Source organism: Acipenser ruthenus, chromosome 4 (genome assembly GCF_902713425.1).
Source record: "Acipenser ruthenus chromosome 4, fAciRut3.2 maternal haplotype, whole genome shotgun sequence".
NCBI lineage: Eukaryota > Metazoa > Chordata > Actinopteri > Acipenseriformes > Acipenseridae > Acipenser > Acipenser ruthenus.
This window is the reverse complement of record NC_081192.1, coordinates 99,016,839-99,036,327: the sequence shown is the minus strand read 5'-3', so window position 1 is coordinate 99,036,327 and position 19,489 is coordinate 99,016,839. Positions and strand designations below refer to the sequence as shown.

General features: G+C 36.9%; 1 protein-coding gene across 7 annotated transcripts in view; it reads right to left on the bottom strand.

The window, feature by feature from the left end:
* The window catches only part of LOC117399743 (myosin-IIIa-like), a 102,669-nt gene that overhangs the window by 83,050 nt on the left and 130 nt on the right, over positions 1 to 19,489 (bottom strand). For 5 of the 7 annotated variants that reach the window (XM_059023191.1, XM_033999110.3, XM_059023194.1 and 2 more), the window contains exon 1: positions 2,122 to 2,227. In XM_059023191.1, the coding sequence (XP_058879174.1) occupies positions 2,122 to 2,123 (2 nt within the window). In that variant the 5' untranslated portion in view covers positions 2,124 to 2,227. Of the gene's footprint in view, positions 1 to 537; positions 655 to 2,121; positions 2,228 to 19,311; positions 19,351 to 19,489 lie in introns of those variants that run through there. The other 2 variants (XM_059023192.1, XM_059023193.1) reach the window with 2 other exon arrangements.

The following is a 19,489-nucleotide window of genomic DNA, read 5'->3' as shown; positions in this document are numbered from 1 at the left end:
TTAGCCAGTAAATTGCATTTTCCTATCAAAATAATGAAAACAGAAAAAAATAGCCTACTTTGATTTTCTTTAAAGCAAAAAGGTAAAATGGGTACGTGAAATAGTACATTATTTTTTTAAACAAACAGAATTGGAAATAATATTTTCAAAGCTTTTACCCATGCTTTTATTCCTCTAAAGCATTTTTTTGTAAAAGGAAAAATAAATTGCAAATTTTATAGAACAAGCAAAAAACAGAAAAATGTACACTTAGGTGTTCTTTAAATTTACCTCAAGAATTGTGTAACATTCTTTGTGAATATGACCCTTAGGGTACTACAGTATGGAGGAAAGTAGCTTAGGGTTGCTCTGTTGTAACACATAAAAGGCTGAAAATCAGAGTCCTGTGCAACAGTAGGCATACTTTATTGAGCATTATCAGACCATCTTCTCATACACAACACAACAGCATCATTCCTGTAAAATGGCTTCCACGCTTTAAGCAGATCAAAATGGAAAAGAACAAAAGCATAAAGCATTTTAAACCATTATAAGTACCTGTAATTACTTCCAGCTGAATCAACACAGATTTTCCAATTGTGTCAACGAGTTGCAACTGGAAATTGATGAAAAGGAATCCCTTGAAGCTCAGCAATGTTGGTGGTGTCATCAATACAGCTCCACATTCTTAACTCTCGAGCAGACGTTCGTTTTCTGGTGTGTATTGCTTACATACAAGCTACCTATTCACTTGTTTTTTTTGTACCTCTTGCTGCTGATTTGCATACCACATTGGAAACTATCACCGAGCAAGACCACAGGCAATTGGGAGACTTGCTGGTTATAAACACAAGACCCAATGTTATATTTTGCATTCTTATCATTTTACTATTTTGTGTTTAGTTGTTCTGTACTGTGCAATGAATCATGAGCAGGTAATAATAACTAAGTAACTAATCATTTCAGCATTAGATATTAATGTGAAAAAAGAATATATATATATATATATATATATATATATATATATATATATATATATATATATATATATATATATATATATAGTCTTTCATCGTCCAGCTTCCAGTAATTGATTTTCGACTGAATCTAAAGTTTACAAACATGTCAATAACCATGTTAACATGCCAGCTATGTTCCCCTGCAGTGGCACACATATATTGTAGCTACTCGTGGGAAAAATCTAAATTCAACTAACAAAAAATGCTTCTTATACCAGGTAGGTTCTAGTAGAAAATATATGCATTCATTGTTATTGTTCCCATAACAAAAATTGCCAAATCTTTTGGGGTATAATATAACCTCAGCAAACACTGAATATCTCACCAAACTGATGTGAACCACCAGCTGAGCTCCGAGGAAGTCATTTTCAGCTGCACATACAATAGTTAAAAAGCAAATAAACATACAGAGAATCCAACATTTAGAATGATTATGATTCCAAAGCACTCTGTTTGACGTAAACAGATGTAGTCCTTTATTACTTAAGCAGCCTGGTACCAATTTAGACTGAGTAACTGTGGTGCACAATGCTCCTAAATAAATTAAGTATAAAGAGAAATATGTCCAAAAGAAGGCAGAAATGTACACTACTAGACGTATGTTAACCTCAGGATTACCTATGACTGTCTGCTGTGAAACTCCTAGTACGGGTGCTCTATTAAACAGCCTTGTTGTAAACTGACAGTAAAACTAGAACCTGGCTAAATACATTACACTTTTTTTACCAGCATCCAGATTTCAATAATAGATATCCTGGCTTTTTAAGGCGTGTTTGTCCAAACCTAAAAAAGGCAATTCAACAGATTTTTCTATGACCAACTAAAGCCAAATAAGTTAAACTTTTGCAGACATTTTAGCTCAATGGGGAAAAAAACAAAAACTCACATAACCCTGTAATTCCCCAAAATGATTCAGAACAACTAAAAAAGGATACTGTCCTGATGGAAATCATTAACATTGCTGGAGTCGCAAGCAAAAGATCCAGTATCACACTAATACAGACTCATACATTAGTCATTATGTATGCAACTGACTTTGCTTGAACCAAAAAAAACATGGAACTATCTCAGATAAAACTTTGGTCAGCCAGTTAGAAGAAAATACATTTAAACAATCACTTACATTGTCTTTCCAAACTGTTACAGGGAGCTTGTAGAGAATAATCCATATTGTTAGATAGTTCATTGACACTATACAGTTATAGCAGTCACTGTAAACATAGAGGGAGGAGCATTAGGCTAATCTCTAAAGAAATCCCAAGCATGGCCTCTGTTCTAAACAGTCCACAATATGTCAAGATTATGGTATTAAAGAGCGTTGCACCATGAACCTTGAACCTTGAACCATTCATACTTTACAAACCAAAGCTGGTTAGTGCGGCTAAAAATACTGGTTGATTTGCAATACCTCGACGTGGTAATTGTTGACATCTTTTCTTCTGGGACTTAAATAAAAGCCTATACTAAGTGAACACATAGATGCATGTAGGCTTCCCCTTACTGATTTAAAAAAAAATTGTACCTTATGGATGAGCTTTCTTATTAGTATTCAAATAAATATTATACCGTATCTATGAAGAGGCTTAGTTTTCACTGTGTGTATTGTATGATTGATTAATATGCATGCCACTGTGAAATTCAGAGACCCATTAGCTGTAGCCTACTGATACCCTGTGATTACGATTATGGTTATGATTATGAGTTAGGTGTGTGCCAGTGATTGCTGTAGACTACAGTATATCATTTTTACTATTACTGAAAAAGTATTTTATGAAACAAATGCCTCAAATAAGTCATTTTACTGATTTACATACCTTTTGACAGCTAAAAAACAACATACAGTAGCACTGATACAGTGCAATCCTTAGTACACAGTGTGCTAATGTGCATGCATTATTATTATTATTATTATTATTATTATTATTATTATTATTATTGTCGTTGTTGTTGTTGGCAGAACAAATAATGGATGTACTACATAATATGCTTTTTAACTTTGACAGAAATGTTGCTGTAGGTTGGCTGTTCATGATCAAAAGATTATGAACTCAAAACAGTAACGCACAAAATCTTAGTTTAAAATAACTTCCACTAGAACGCAGGAGAATGCCTGGATCACCAAGCTGGGTTGAGTTGACCTTAAAAGGTAAGTTTTCCTTGCAGTTGCATATTTGTGTGTTTAACTTGCGTGCAAGCTTGTGTTATTATTTTGGATGGACAGCACCCACTGTGCACCCCCACTATTTCTTTCTGTAAATATTCTCTTATGTTTATAGTTAACTTCATCTAACTTACAATACAAGTGACCTGTCAAGAATAAGACAAAACGAGAACTGATTTCACAACATTAGAAGCCACTCTATCCTCGTGTCAAACAAAGCACCAGGGGTGTCAGTTACTGTTTACAGCTAGATAACCCAGTTACCAAATTACTGGAGTTCACATATGAGTAAACAAATCTATACAAGTTCATAATGTTTCAATCTAGGCTACAAGAAGCTCATGAAAATACCAAAGGGGATATCAGACCATTTAGGTTTAAGTTTTGCCACAGGCAGATTATAGCTTACACACTAAATATATTGAATATGCTGAGCAATACACAATTAGAAATTCCTCCGTCCCAGTGGTTCAACCCCGTTGCTTATGCAAGTAATTCATGTTCAAGCTACTCTCCTGCAATAAATGTTATGAGTTTAACGATTGTAAGGTCTGCTCTAAGTTCCAGTCATTGTGGACAGAGACACTTTGCATTAGTTTAATGTACCTGGATACTTCAGGCAGCCACATGCAAATAAGAAATACAAAATCCAACATGGTAACACATAAGGGTACACTTACAAAACGAAGCTGCGTTTAGAAGGACACATCTATGTAACCAGGTTTTTACAGAATCTAGTACCATCACATAACAATTTCCAATGTCATGCATCCATTGTCCCCTTAGGTAACAGCTTTTGCCATTCCTTCCTGCACCCCCCACCACTGCCAGGTGAACCCCACATAAAATATACTATGCCTCACATGCACAGACTCATACTGGAAATACTACCAACATAAATTGCTCTACATTAAATATAAATAAAATGAATTTATGTTAAAGTGTCTTACTGTTTATGGTAGGGTAATCCACATAATTCAGTATCAGTCTTTCACATCTCTGTATCACATAAGTCTAGACACACTAGAGACAAGCGTGGGCTGGAGTGTGGGCTGGACTTGTTAAATTATGTATTGTCGAAGACTAAAAGTAACATAATATCACAGAATTTGTTAAAATATTTAACTGTCAATTAGTTTAATGGTCATACAGGTACTGTGTCGGGCAGCTGTCAAGTGCCAGACCAAACCGGTGGCACAAAACTATAATACAGTTTGAGATAATAAAAGAGCACAATGGTGTTATTTAAGCATGGCAACTACATGTAGATACATCATTTCTCCAGCTTGTGTAACAATGTATTTATTGAACGTACTGCAACACGGGGCTATGCAAAACCCTTTTGTAATTTCTTTGCCTTGTTGGGTGATGATGATGTTCAAGGCCCAGCCGCTGTGTTTGAATAAGTGTATTAAAAAAGGATCACAAGGTTTATTGGCTACCATCATTATGGATAAAAGGGAATTCAAGTTATGGGGTCTAAAGGTTGAAAAACTTGGCTTTGACGGTCTGTCTCTGTCAATCGTTGCTGATTACGTACACTTGCTTAAAAAGAATACCATCTTGTCTTGGCACTGCCTGGGAGAGCAGTAACTGACTACTAAGAGTATGAAAGCTGATGTATTCATAAACACACCTCTGAATAACACATGGCAGCATAACACAGAATACACAAGTAAACTTAAATATCTACAAAATCTTATTGACAAAACAACATTTGTTGTGGTTCAAATTCATTTCAACAGTCTAGCTACTCACAATGTGACACACAGCCCAGGTTCCAGGATGCAGCACTTACCTAAAGTGTTGTATTTGAAATGTTTGTGTTTCCTGAATTAATGTAATAAAACAAGACCAACATTTTCTCAGCCCAATACAAGGGGTAGTAGTGATTTTATTAACTATAATAAAAAGTATGAACATTGATTTTAAAGCATTCTTTTTAAACTCTTTGGTAAGGCAGACACCTAAATCTTTAATTTGCAAACAAGTAACCTAATGTGACTGGAGAACTCAAACTCTCAGATAACACTCCCCTTAATTACGGGAGTCCATTTGCTCTAAGTTAACTGAAGACCTACTGATGCAGACTTATCAGACAGCACTGGGATACGTTGTTATGCATTACACGCATCACAGCACGCTACGCGTCTCAACAGTTTTGATTTTCCTTTTTTACACTTAAAAGAGACTTCAATGCACTGTCTTACTGATGGCAAATACTGATGTTCTGAATGTACTTCACGAAAAGGATCATATAAAACAAACTCTAAGGATGGCATTTCAGATAAATATGTTTACTTTACAGTTACTGCATGAGTCATTTCACATTTCAAGACAAGTATTAGAGTTTCCCAAAGATAGAGTTTATCTTTCAGCAGAAACATTACATTCCACATCACTTACCTGTCACACAGTCTTAGTGAAGCATTATTGTACTGGATGAATATAATACCATGCACATATAATACACTAAAGTAGAAGACATTTTTTAAGTTATTAATATCAAGTTATTAAATAAATAGATACATTCTGAGGACCCATTGTTGTTCATTACACATCTAATTGATTGGATTATTAAAGTAGTACATACAGCTACGATAAGTACATGGTGCTAGCAAAATTATTCCAGTACATATACGTATCATGCTAATTTCTTATATCTCATATTTTGCTGTACGAAACATGGTCACATTGTGGTAAAGGTGCATTTTCCAGATTCATGGTAAATGATATTGCCTGGTGGAGTCCATGGTTGAAAGATAAAGATTTCAACGCGGTCCTGTTCACATTTCACAATGATTGCAATATCATGAAAAGGCAGCTAGTGAGTACAAAACAATATGGGAATGAGATCTGTAGCTCTACATAGATGTACTTTATTTGTGAAATTAACCATTTATCATTTTGTAGTTTGAGCAACTGGATGCAATATTTAAGTCATGTAGGTGCATTAGTTGTGTAGCTCATCTTATGTACAGTACAACAGAACTCAGCGATAAAATGGAGCACAATTATTACTTTATGTGAAGGTTTGCATTCTATAAGAGTTCTATAATACATATTTTTTTGCTTTAATATGTACAGCTCTGGCCAAAAGTTTTGGATCACCCTATAGAATTAACTAATTTTGCTTCATAAAGTCAAATGAAACCTGCTGAATGATGTTACATTAACATATTGAATTGCATACCGCTTTGTAGTTTTCCATATATTCAACAAAAAACTTGAACTGAAAAATGTGACTTTTCAAAATCTAACATGAAATACTGTACTACACTTATGGCTTCCAGTAGACCTTTGCAATATCATTTTGAAGTTTATTTGATTATATGGTGTTAAATAAAATATCTAAATTATGTTCACATATATAAAATTCTTGGTGATGCAAAACACTTGTCCATAGCTGTAAAACATATAAAACATATACATAAAACATATACTGTACCAATACTTTATTTACAATTCCGTTACACCTCTGGACCACCCCCAGAGTTTCCAGTCAAATGCAAAGTGCATGACTGGGTAAAGAGCCAGAACGCTGTAAGGTGTCATTTGCCTTCAACTCTCTGTCTTGGTCTTCTCAGTTTCACCGTAATTAATAATTTAGAAGGCTCTCATTTAGGAAGGTGGTGTACCTTACGATACTAGTTGTATTACAATAAGATGCCTTGGTAAAGTGCTGGAATAATTACTCTAGAATTCTTCAATGTCATTGGACTGTGCTTTTATGCTGCTCTACTGTCCTTTATTTTGTCTAGTTGTCTGTCATGGTTACAGCGAGCGTGATGGGTGCTTCGTATGGGATGGCGCTGTAACTTGTTGACTGATAAATCACGGTATAGAAACTATACCTGCTCAGGAGGAGGAAGTTAACTGGTGGCTGAACCAAAGAAGGTTGCAGTGGACATCCTCATTCAAGAGATCTTCATCTGCTGAATTATTAAGCATAGTCCAGGAGGAGAGACACCATGCCCCAGCACCACGTCACTTCCCTCAGGGCATAACTTCCCAGTATTCCAGTTAATCAACAGCCATCTTGCTAGCATCAACATCCCTCCACCTCCCCTATGTCCGCCTTTACAGCTACCCCTAAACTTATATATGTGGGGGTGCCTGATCCCCCTGAATATTTATCGACCTTTCGTCTGTTGTCATTTCTACGTATTCTATTCTCCATTGTATTTACAAACCTGGTCATTACAATCCCATTCTAGTTAGGGGCAGCACCGAATAGTTGACTAGTCCATAAGAAAAGTGACAGTCGACTTAAGAAGCTGGTAGCCCACTAATTGCATGTCATGTGATGTCAGGAAGGTGGGTCCATTTTACTTTCAAGGTCCTCTGTCAGAACACAGTTTCTTTTAGCAACGTAAACAACAAAACAAAGCAAGCAACTGGTTGGTGACAGAAGAGCTTCATTTTCTAAAGCTGCAGCAGAGAAGCAATTTAATACCAGCAAAACAACAAACTTCGAAAAAATAGTCATGATTATAAAAGAAGCCAACTGGTCAGTACTTTAATGGTATTCAGTTGCTAAAACTGAAATGGAAAGTAATTGTGAAGCATGCGGTTTTGACTCTTTTCACATCAACTATTCGACATGACCATAAAGTATCTAAAGCTTGCTACAACCAGGAACTAGTTGCAATGTTATTTCTGGAAAGTAGTAAAAAAAATAAATAAAAAAAATGTAATTGCTTCTCCAACCTGATGTTACTTTCACACCTCAGTCATTTATTTTTCCAATAGTTTACAAATAGCAAGCTACTCTTAGTCAAGAGGATAGTGACATCAGGCCCTGATCATCTAATGGCTAGTCAGATATATGTCCCGATGGTGTGGCTAAGCAATGCTGGGAGAATGGAAATGGAGATTGTCAAACACATATAACCAAACAGACAGTGTGGAAGATACTAGCGCAAGTCACAACTGCTAAACTCTCTTCTTTCTGGTGTAATGGGATGCAGTTTAATTTGTTTCCGGTTTTGTAACCTATTGCTATTAAATAGTAGAAAAAATTGTGAACTTTTGAGCTAAAAGTTTTATGCTTTACATAAAAACAATAAACCGATGGTAACATTTCATATTCAGATATAGAGAGTATTGACATGGAAATGTAACTTAAAACATGTTTACATACAAATATTAAAGTTATTCAAGTTTTAATACAAAATAGTGTACACTTAGTTGTAAAGACACAAGGGGTGCAGTTCCATACACTGGTGATCCTTTCAGATACTTGATTCTGTTAAGAACCCTCTGGCTATGAAATTGATTTACCTGATGGGAGACATTATTCACTCTTATCTAATTTAGACAGGTACTTTAACTCTGCTTAATATTACAGTAGATAAGACATATTCATTCCTCAGTGCAATCAAAAGAGGCATTTTTTGGGATGTTTAAAAAAACTGATTGGGTGAAGCTGATTGAAGAGATAAAGATGAACACCCTGTTATTGTTCTTTCTTGGCACATACTGCAACTGATCCATGCAAAAATGAATTTGTGTGCAGTACCTGAGGTTTTGCTTTAAAGGCAATTTAGGGCCATGAACCTGTGTATTTGAATAAGCTTCTTACTACCCATGTCCCTGGCCCTGGCTATTTGCAATGGCAACTGCCAAGACATTTAAATACAGTAAAATGTTGCAAAGTCCCCTGCTGTCCATGTGGCTCCCTCATTCCTTTCATCTGGTTGATTCTTTATTCCAAGGTTACTCCTCAGATTCGCGTGATGCCTTTCCATGCTGATGATAGGAGATCCCATCTTTCTAAATACTGTTGGAGTATAATCCATCCTTTTGGGACTTAATTGATGGCTGGAATGTAAATAAGGATCACAGAAATGACATCCCTGTGCAGTGCACGTTGTAAATCATTGTGCGCATGTTTTATTCTGGATTTGTATAACTGCTGCTGTTTTTAGATTGTATAGCGCTGCTGTTTGCCCTCCAGGTGTCCTCTATTAAAGACATGTTCCATTCCACAGGGATTTTAACACAGGAACAATAAAATAAAATAGAATAAAGAATAAATGATTATAAACAAACAAGACAATACATATTTTAAAAGATGGAGGTTTCGAAGTGTGATGCACATTTGTAATACGGAGTATTAATAATCAATGGCTACTTTCACAACAACTGTTGGCAAACCGGGGTAAGCTTGCCACTTACAGGACCTTTAACACTCTGTCTTCTTATAAAAGGAACAGCACTCAAAACCACAGGTATGTTTCAACAGGGCAGTGCTTGTGTATGTATTTACTTACAAAACAAAATAAAATAAACAAACAAACAAAACAAAAGCCTCGCAGGAGTTCTAACTTAACTTTTATCAGTTTGGCTAAGCTGTTTACCGGTAACCAAAGCAAACACTTGAACACAAGTCTTGCAACATGGTGCGTTTTCTCAGGTCGGACAACACAGTACCTCTATAATCCTTAGCCTTCACGCAGACACCTGAGACGCCTTACAGACCTGTTTAAATACGCCTGCCTCAATTACTAACAGGTGTGCCTAATTAAATTAATAAAACAATTAAACAAAACACACCTTCCCCAGTGTGCAGGGCCTCTGCCCTGTCACAGCACCTACAATGGAATGTTTTGTTTTTTTTCTGCTATACTTTTCTAGATTTTGCAAATCCGTGATCCAAACGTGGAACACCTGGAGGGGGTAGGCCAGTACCAGTGGTACAATTAACATCATTTCATGAGTCAAAATGCGTCAAGGGACAAATTGAAGAATCATCACCTTACTGAGACAGAAATGCGCTTCCTTATCTCGCATAATCCCGTTGCAAGTCGTACAACTTCAGAACAAAAACACAACAGCCAATGAAACTTGGTATTAGAAAAAAATTCCAAGCAGTGAAAGGGCACAGAGCTACATCAGTGCTTCCCCACGATTGTCTAAAGTACATTGTTAGTAATTTCACAACAGACTTCACTGAATAATCTCAAAACAGGTTCATCTATATAAACACAATATACATGTTGATATACTGTGGCTGAAAACCATTGAAATCTCAGCAATGAGCTGATCTCTCCATTTAGATCTTTTATCTTATGGTTTTTACGATCATAGGATTTAATCCCACAGTCAGAAAAAAATATGTTGATACAAAACACTTCTCTTACAATAATTATAGTAGTTATTGAAAATTAATTGATTTTAAGTTAAGAATCATACTTTTACCAGACTTTTAGCGATTCTGATAGTCACAATGCTGAGTAACCAAAAAACAAAGTATATATTAATTTAAAAATATACCTGGGGTTCCAACAAATTCCCATTGAATTGATTCTAAATTTTAAAAAATAATTTTAAAAAATGTGTGCAACACACATCAGTGACCAGTTGATGAGTCTGATAAGTGGTTTTTAGAAGGTAATTAATCAAATAAGCGTTGAAGTACCCTGGAGGGAGGTCTGCTGATTAAAGAAAGATTTACTGGTTGCAATCAACTATTTTAAACAATAATACTAATTTAAAAAAGAAAAGAAAAATCTTGAAAGTTCACATGTATAGTATTTAATTAAGTGGCAGAGATTAAGATATTCATGCTCATATAATTAGATTTCTATAGATCCACAGGTGTAAATGGCATCCAAAAGTGGTTTCAGGCCTGGTTCCTGCTGTCCTCAAGACTGCCCGAGTAACGTCAGTGTTATAAAACCCTCCCTTGACCCGGCTGTCTTATCTAACTTCCGTCCCATATCCAATCTTCCTTTTCTCTCCAAAACTCTTGAAAGGGCTGTAGCCAGCCAGCTGATGAAACGTCTCACAGATAACAATCTGCTTGAATCTCTGCAGTCTGGCTTCCGGCCGTATTACAGAACCGAAACTGCTCTGCTCCAGATTGTAAATGATCTTCTGCTTAATGCTGATACTGCTGCTCCCTCTGTTGTTGTCCTCCTTGACCTAACAGCCGCTTTTGACACCATAGATCATAGCATTCTTCTTGACCGCCTTCAGAAGTATTCTGGGATCTCTGGAACCTGTCTCTCCTGGATGTCCTCTTACCTATCTGGACGCATGCAGTCTGTTTTCTATGGTGGAAGCAGTGGTGACGCAAACCTGGTCACTTGCAGTGTCCCTCAAGGGTCTGTTCTTGGGCCTCTTCTCTTCAACATCTACATGTTTCCCTTGGGTCACCTCATCCGCCAACACAGCCTCATGTTTCACTCCTATACAGATGACACCCAACTCTACCTAAAAGTAGACCCTGGATGTCCCTCTGCCATGGTTCGGCTCTCAGCTGGCATCCAAGACATCGAGGCCTTAATGTCTGAAATTTTTTTCAGCTCAACACTAACAAATCTGAACTTCTTCTAGTAGGATCGGAAACTCAGCTCAAGAAACTCAATATTGCTGCCTTGAACCTTAGAAACTGTCTGCTGCTGCCTTCCCCCACTGTACAAAGTTTTGGTGTACTTCTGGATAGGGCCTTATTCGCAAAGCTAATACTTTTCAAGCTTTGCTTTTGTTCTGTGAATTATTTTTGTCTACGTAACTTTGCAAAATGTGATCTGATCTGTTTATTGGAAATGTACTTAAAATAAGCTCAAGCTTTGAAAACGTAACCTGCTGGCCTAAAAATAAATATAGCTGGCTTGATATTAGAAACCTCAGAATTCTGATCCACCAATCAGGAAGCTCCAATGGAGGGCACTGTGGCACACAGCATTTGACCACAGAACTGTCAGATATACTGATGCACAATGAAAACGCAACAGTCTAAGTTTTACATCAATAGCTCATTGGGCACTGTGGCGGAGTGTCCCGCCCCTACATATTATTATTTGTATTTTTGTTTGCGGCGCGGGTAAAAGCGCCACGTCTTTTATTATTATATTTAAAAACCCAGTGAGGATGCATGGCTGATCAGCTACTGATTATTTAACTAGCTGACAGTCATGCATCCTTACCAAACGCGTGCAGACTCTGGCCGAGGGATAATAAGATAATTAACAACTAGTTAATCCCTCGGCCAGAGTATATAAACCTGCAGCTCTCTGCACTTGAGGGTGGAGTGTTGGGGAGAGTACGGGAGAGCGGAGAGAGAAAGAGCGCAAGGAGAATAAGACAATTAACAATTGCTAAAACGTGCTGGATTAGCCAGCACGACACTTACTTGTTTGTTTGTTTATTCGTTTGGCCCTTGTGCCTTTTTGTTTTGTGTTTTGTTTAAATCTTTTGTTTATTAATAAATACGCTGAGTGCCATTGCACTCAGCTTCAACCGCCCATCCATTGTTTTGGTTTCTACTTCCTGGCCAGTGATGTCACCACTGCGAGCCAGACTGTCACAGGCACATACATAATGTTATTTACATTTTAAATAGTGAGCAGATAGGTTTGTTGATTGTTTGAGTAGTATTGTTCCTTGGGATAACAACATACTGAGCTCAAGTCATGTGATTTCATAAAAACGCCAGGTGCTCAGTGCTTGGTATTTGAGTTTAGTTAAAATTGCCAAAATGAGCTGGCCAGCTGGTTGCAGCTGCACAGGAGGAGTGGCGGAACATCCCACAGCAGTCTATCCAGGGGCTGATCAGGTCTATGCGTCAACGCTGCCAGGATTGTGTTATTGCTCAGGGAGGTCATACCCGATACTCATTTTGACAGTGTGTCACGTTACATACTGAAAACTTATCATGATTCTTTGATCTGTATTTTTGTTGACATTTTCTGTGATTTTGTTTGATATCTATGTTTAAAATATTTGATTAAATCCATTAGACCTGAGTGTTGCGTTTCTTTTGTGCATCAGTATATAATGTCTGGCTTTAAAAAAAAAACTAAATGGAAGGAAAGCAAATTATTGAAAAGGTAACTGAACCTGTAAATTTGACATTCATGTTTTAAAACCCCATAAAAACACTGTTTCCAGTTTTAATTGCAATACAACCCATTACCTTGGTAGTTGATCTTGTCTCACCTATGGCTTGTGCTCTCAGTTTCTGGACACGGTCAACTACCAGATGCCAATGACCTCTGATCGGGGTTCTGCTGCTTAAAAAGAGCCAGAAAAACAAGGTTGCAATGCAGCTGCAGACGGATACCTGTGTCTATTAGCGGTTTCTATTATCTTCTCGGTCCCAGGCATTTGTTTCTCCCCTATCCATATGCCACTAGATGCGGGAATGAGTAGTAGTGAAGCATGACACTGCCAGCTGTAACCAGTAAACAGAGGAAAAAAGCATTTAGTATAATCGTGATTTTACTTGGAGGCAGATAACTTTTTCAGTGAATTCTATTTAGATTAAAACTGAGAGAGATTCAAAGCCTGAGGTCCGTTCACAATCACTAGTAAACAAACAGCATCCTTTTTGTTGCAATAGCGAAGCCTGAAATGCTTTACTAACAGTCCCTGTTTTAGTCTTTCTTAATCCATAGCACTGCATGTAAGCATTAACACACGAGAGGTGTACTGATGAAGCCCACAGCTCATGTGCATTGTGAATCACGAGGCAGAGCTGAGTGTCTCTAACTCCCTGAGAAGTGTGTTGTATTACTGCTACTGATTATTTAGAAAATGATTTTCCTGATAAAGTGAGATTGAAATCCTTGGCTGCTCTTGTTTAACTACATGGCATAGGAATTTTAACAGCCGATCTGGGTGAAGGACATTTCCAAGACATTTTATAAACTGTTTATTTATCCAGTAATACCATGTACCTGTTTATTTTTAAATTCTTGACACTGCCTACAATGTTTCTAAAATGTAAAAGCAATCTAGCCTAGTATACGTCTATATGCTTTGTAATACATAGTTTGGGCTCTTGTACATTAACAAACCATGAGCAACAATGCCGGTATTAGCAGAGAGTTAGATGCTTTGTCCAGTACTTGAAATTCATCAGCCCACTCACATACACAGTGGTATCTGAAATGATGTTTAGTGGCCCTTAACAGATTCTATTAAATATGAGTCATTGTTATGAGAAATTATTATTGCATAACATGTTAGTCTGATACACAACAATTCCTGTTTTTCAACTCACAGTGGTATAGATTTGCTGTAATGTAAAACAAACAATAAAGTTAAAACATCTTCCCAACATTAACTCCCCTGTATCTAGTATGTTTCTGTGGTTTAGTGCCATAAGTGTCTGTGTTAGACCGTCCCAGGTGAAAACGTGGAGGGGGCTTACGTCAGCTATAAATTAATTAGTATTGGTCTGATTATTCCCTTTTCATTTCAGATGATAGAACAACACATCTGATGGTGTTTTGAAACCTATACTATAATATCTGTTCAATATTACATACAGGTATAACAGATAGAGTAACGTGTGGCTAGTTATGCTACTGCAGCACTCATCTGTTTCAATGGCTGTGACTTGGGGTACATCAGCCGATGAGAGAAACAGAGGGAGCATCCTGTTTTCTCTCGTTTTGTAATTGTTTTTCATTTTATTTTGAGGGTAGCTTTGCTGTTCCATTACCTTTGTATAATATATGCAATTGCATACAAAAACAGTAGTAATAGCAACAAGTACCATTAAAAATTCCATACTTAAAAGAGAAGGACTCAGTAAAAAAAAAAAAAAAAAAAAACACTAAGAAAATGTCATTTGAAGCTATTTACTCTGTTTGGTCAATTTTATTGAAAAGGTTGATGAAGAGAATAATGTTAAGTGGCTGAGGTACTCAATTGTGATGTCACTATTTCATATGGATTTCCGAAAAGTGCCTCAGGTATGTTTTTTTTTAAAGCAGGTAAAGTCAACCATACTAATATGGAGAATACAGCACGGTATAAACAGAAAGTGGCACGGCTGATGTCATGAATAGGGTTGCTCTGATTGGCTGAAAGATCCTGAGCAGTCTATAATCTGTAGCCAAATCATTTAGCATTTACAGCTGACAGCTACAAAACAACAACGACAACAAAAAACAATAGCATATCACCTGAAAACATATTAAGAATATATTCAGCTTGTTATTCTGCAAATTATAAATATATTAGTTTGTAGAACTTCCAAGATAAATATATTCATACTGCATAATTTTTTTTCTAAATTCCAAAACTACATTTTCAAGTAACTCAATGTGCATAAACATGTTCAGTTGTTGACTGGAAGCTCTGTGCCCCAAAATGCTGTTAATGGTGTTATATAGACAGTAAACCCCTGGCCCACAGTCAGTCCTCAGTTTCCAAAAGGAAATCATGACAATATGGCCTGAATAAGTTCTGAAGCAGAGCCTGTGTAGCAGAGAGAAGATTGGTCTAGTTAGGAATTCTGTAATGCCATCAAACCATTTTAATAATATGCCACATGATACATTATGTTTACTTTAGGTACTCATTCTTGGGACAGATTCAAGCTTAAAGTAAAGGAGTAATTTTTATCATCGACATGTTTCTAATATTTAATTTCTTACTTGTTTAATATACTGTGTAAGTCTGTTATTGTTGTTCCTGCTTAGATCAACACTGTCCATGCTTACTAATGATTTCAGCCACAGTTCCTTCTTCCTCAAGGCTCCTCAGGGGTCCTCAAGGCTGATGGTGAGGAAGTATATCACAAGGTTCAGTGCACAGTGCTTCACTTATGGGCACAACGCTAATATGCTTTGCCACCTCACGTCCCCACAATCAGCCTAGGTAGTCAATTCAGAAGCATTTGTTTTGCTGGAATACGTCATGATCTAAGCAGAAACAACAGCAGAAAATTATACAAATAAGACACATACTGAAATAGGATATCAAGCAGAAAAAATGTTAATATCATGTTTTATACGGTGCCTTTAGAATCTACCATTTTACTTTTTTTTTTGGACCCAGGCATTGTTTAAGGGCTTGTATGTCCATCCAATTTTTTAATAGTTTTGTAACATTTGCTGCTGTCCTGCTGCTCTTATGTATAATACATTTGTTACCACTAATGAGTTCAAGCCCAATGACCATGTTCAAAATGAAATTGCTATTGGGGTAGTTGTTTTAACTGCCTGCTTGTTCTACTGCTCCAATAAATCAGGAAGCTTATGTGTTAATGGAAGATGCATAGAAGTGAAATGATACCAATAGTACCAATAGTAGGGAATACATATTTAACAAAATAATAATTGAATTAAATGAAGGTTGAGATCTATGAGAAACTGTTGTTGGATAACAAGAATATAGAACATATAGGCATATTCATTAAAAGACATTTTTTAATAACTAATTAGTTTAAGCTTTGTGAACAGTGACGGTAAACAAAAGACAAGTATGATAGGCGAATATAACATAAACGCGTATGCTTATGATTGTTATTGTTAATACAACCAGCTAGCAGCTAGCTTTTAGATAAAATGACAGATATAGATGTAAAAACATGTGAATGTCCGAGCTGGGAATTCTGTGATGAAAATATAGCAAGTTCCTTATTGATGGGTTTGGGGGATCTTCTGTGCTGCAGGAGACAGCAGCCCTCGGGTGGGGTAAGAAGAATATAATGAAACATATTCAGCACAGACACATTTCCTGATGATTTCTGTAATATGCAACCACAAACCACTCCTGAGTGGCTCACCAGACACAGGTTAGCCAGTCTGCGCCCTCTGTGTGGCATTGACTGATATTCCTGATGATTTCTCACAGACAGAAAAGAAACACAAGAGATTTGTATCAAAAATAACCTTTTTACAAAGTATCTGGTTTCTCAAAAGGTCTAACACTGGGAAATAGACAGTTGACGTAAGATAAATTAATATTTGTTGATTTATTTTAGTTTGTTTTATGTCAATTTAGATTACATCCAGCCTGTGAGGGGAATTTTCTTAAAAGTTTTTATTTTATTTTATTTTTTTATGATTTTTCATTCTGAAATTCTTTTAATGAAAAAAAAAATCCAATTATCAGTACTGCAATATATCTTGAAGAAACCATATGACTTGAATAAACTCTTAAGCCCAGTTAAATACCTGAAAAGATTATTTCTATCTTTAATAGCAAAACCTATATCTCCAAGATTCCATTTACAGTCTTAAAAGCAAAACCTGTTCCTGCCAGATCCTGTACTGTAATTGTAGATGCTGCCCCTTTCCTTCTGGGGCTTGTGCCCTGTGTTTTTCTTTCAGTTGAGCGGAAACAAAACTATAATGGTGACAAGAATAAATCATCTCTTTCCAGTTAAGACTGTCCTTGCTGAGAAGACATGCTCTAAAAAATCGTGACAACCAAAACAAATTCATTTCTTACTGTTCAACAAAACGGCAGTGCTGTATAATTAACATCTGTTCATTTAATAGAGGTCAAATTGAAAAGAGAACAAAGTGCACTACATTAATCCAGTAAACCTGTGATGGGTTGACAAACATAACATCTATTTTTTATCCTCAGAAGTCAATATCTTTGGACCAGGATCAGTAAAAAGCTTTTATCATAACCCCTTTCAAAAGGACAGAGTGCCCAGGCACAGGGATATTACACATCTTGGTGGATTATTTTGAAATGATTGTCACTATCACAATATACAGCATCATGTCTCCCTTGGATGCAGTCAAACCATGCATTTACAGACGTGCTCAAATTTGTTGGTACCCCTCCACATAAAACGAAGAATGCACAATTTTCTCTGAAATAACTTGAAACTGACAAAAGTAATTGGCATCCACCATTGTTTATTCCATATTTAATAGAAATCAGACTTTGCTTTTGATTTTTTATTCAACATAATATTGTAAATAATAAAACAAATGAAAATGGCATGGACAAAAATTATGGGACTGCTAACCTAATATTTTGTTGCACAACCTTTAGAGGCAATCACTGCAATCAAACGTTTTCTGTAGCTCTCAATGAGACTTCTGCACCTGTTAACAGGTAGTTTGGCCCACTCTTCCTGAGCAAACTGCTCCAGCTGTCTCAGGTTTGATGGGTGCCTTCTCCAGACTGCAAGTTTCAGCTCTTTCCATAGATATTCGATAGGATTCAGATCAGGACTCATAGAAGGCCACTTCAGAATAGTCCAATGTTTTGTTCTTATCCATTCTTGGGTGCTTTTAGCTGTGTGTTTTGGGTCATTATCCTGTTGGAGGACCCATGACCTGCGACTGAGACAGAGCTTTCTGACACTGGGCAGTACGTTTCGCTCCAGAATGCCTTGATAGTCTTGAGATTTCATTGTGCCCTGCACAGATTCAAGGCACCCTGTGCCAGGCGCAGCAAAGCAGCCCCAAAACATAACCGAGCCTCCTCCATGTTTCACTGTAGGTATGGTGTTCTTTTCTTTGAAAGCTTCATTTTTTCGTCTGTGAACATAGAGCTGATGTGACTTGCCAAAAAGCTCCAGTTTTGACTCATCTGTCCAAAGGACATTCTCCCAGAAGGATTGTGGCTTGTCAATATGCATCTGGCTTTTTTATGTTTTTCTGTCAAAAGTGGTGTCCTCCTGGGTCTTCTTCCATGGAGCCCACTTTCACTCAAAAAGGGACGGATGGTGCGATCAGAAACTGACGTACCTTCACCTTGGAGTTCAGCTTGTATCTCTTTGGCAGTTATCCTTGGTTCTTTTTCTACCATTCGCACTATCCTTCTGTTCAATCTGGGGTCGATTTTCCTCTTGCGGCCGCGCCCAGGGAGGTTTGCTACAGTTCCATGGACCTTAAACTTCTTAATATTTGCAACTGTTGTCACAGGAACATCAAGCTGCTTGGAGATGGTCTTGTAGCCTTTACCTTTACCATGCTTGTCTATTATTTTCTTTCTGATCTCCTCAGACAACTCTCTCCTTTGCTTTCTCTGGTCCATGTTCAGTGTGGTGCACACAATGATACCAAACAGCACAGTGACTACTTTTCTCCATTTAAATAGGCTGAAGGACTGATTACAAGATTGGAGACATGTGTGATACTAATTAAAGAAACTAATTCGTTTGAAATATCACTATAATCCAATTATTTATTATCTTTTCTAAGGGGTACCAACAAATGTGTCCAGGCCATTTTAGAATATCTTTGTAGAATAAACAATAATTCATCTCTTTTCACAGCTTCTTGGCTTTATTCTATGACATACTGTGAGGGAGGAGACCCTCACATTTGTCTCAGTATGTATCTGGACATTTTCTGCAAATTGTTTTTAACTGTTTGTGTATTGTGTTGCTGAACCTTGGGTCTAGTAAGGAAAATAATAAAAACTAAATTCACTTACCTGGGGTATCAGGACTGGAGGCCTGTGGTTGGGAGTGTCCTGAAAAACAAAAGAGAGGTTAATCAAGAGTACTGTTTAGACAGTTGGTTTGGAAGGGTGCACACTTCCAGAACAATGTATTGCAGTACTATTGTTAAGCTAAAATGAACAACAGTTATTTTAATATGCATGTTTTTGA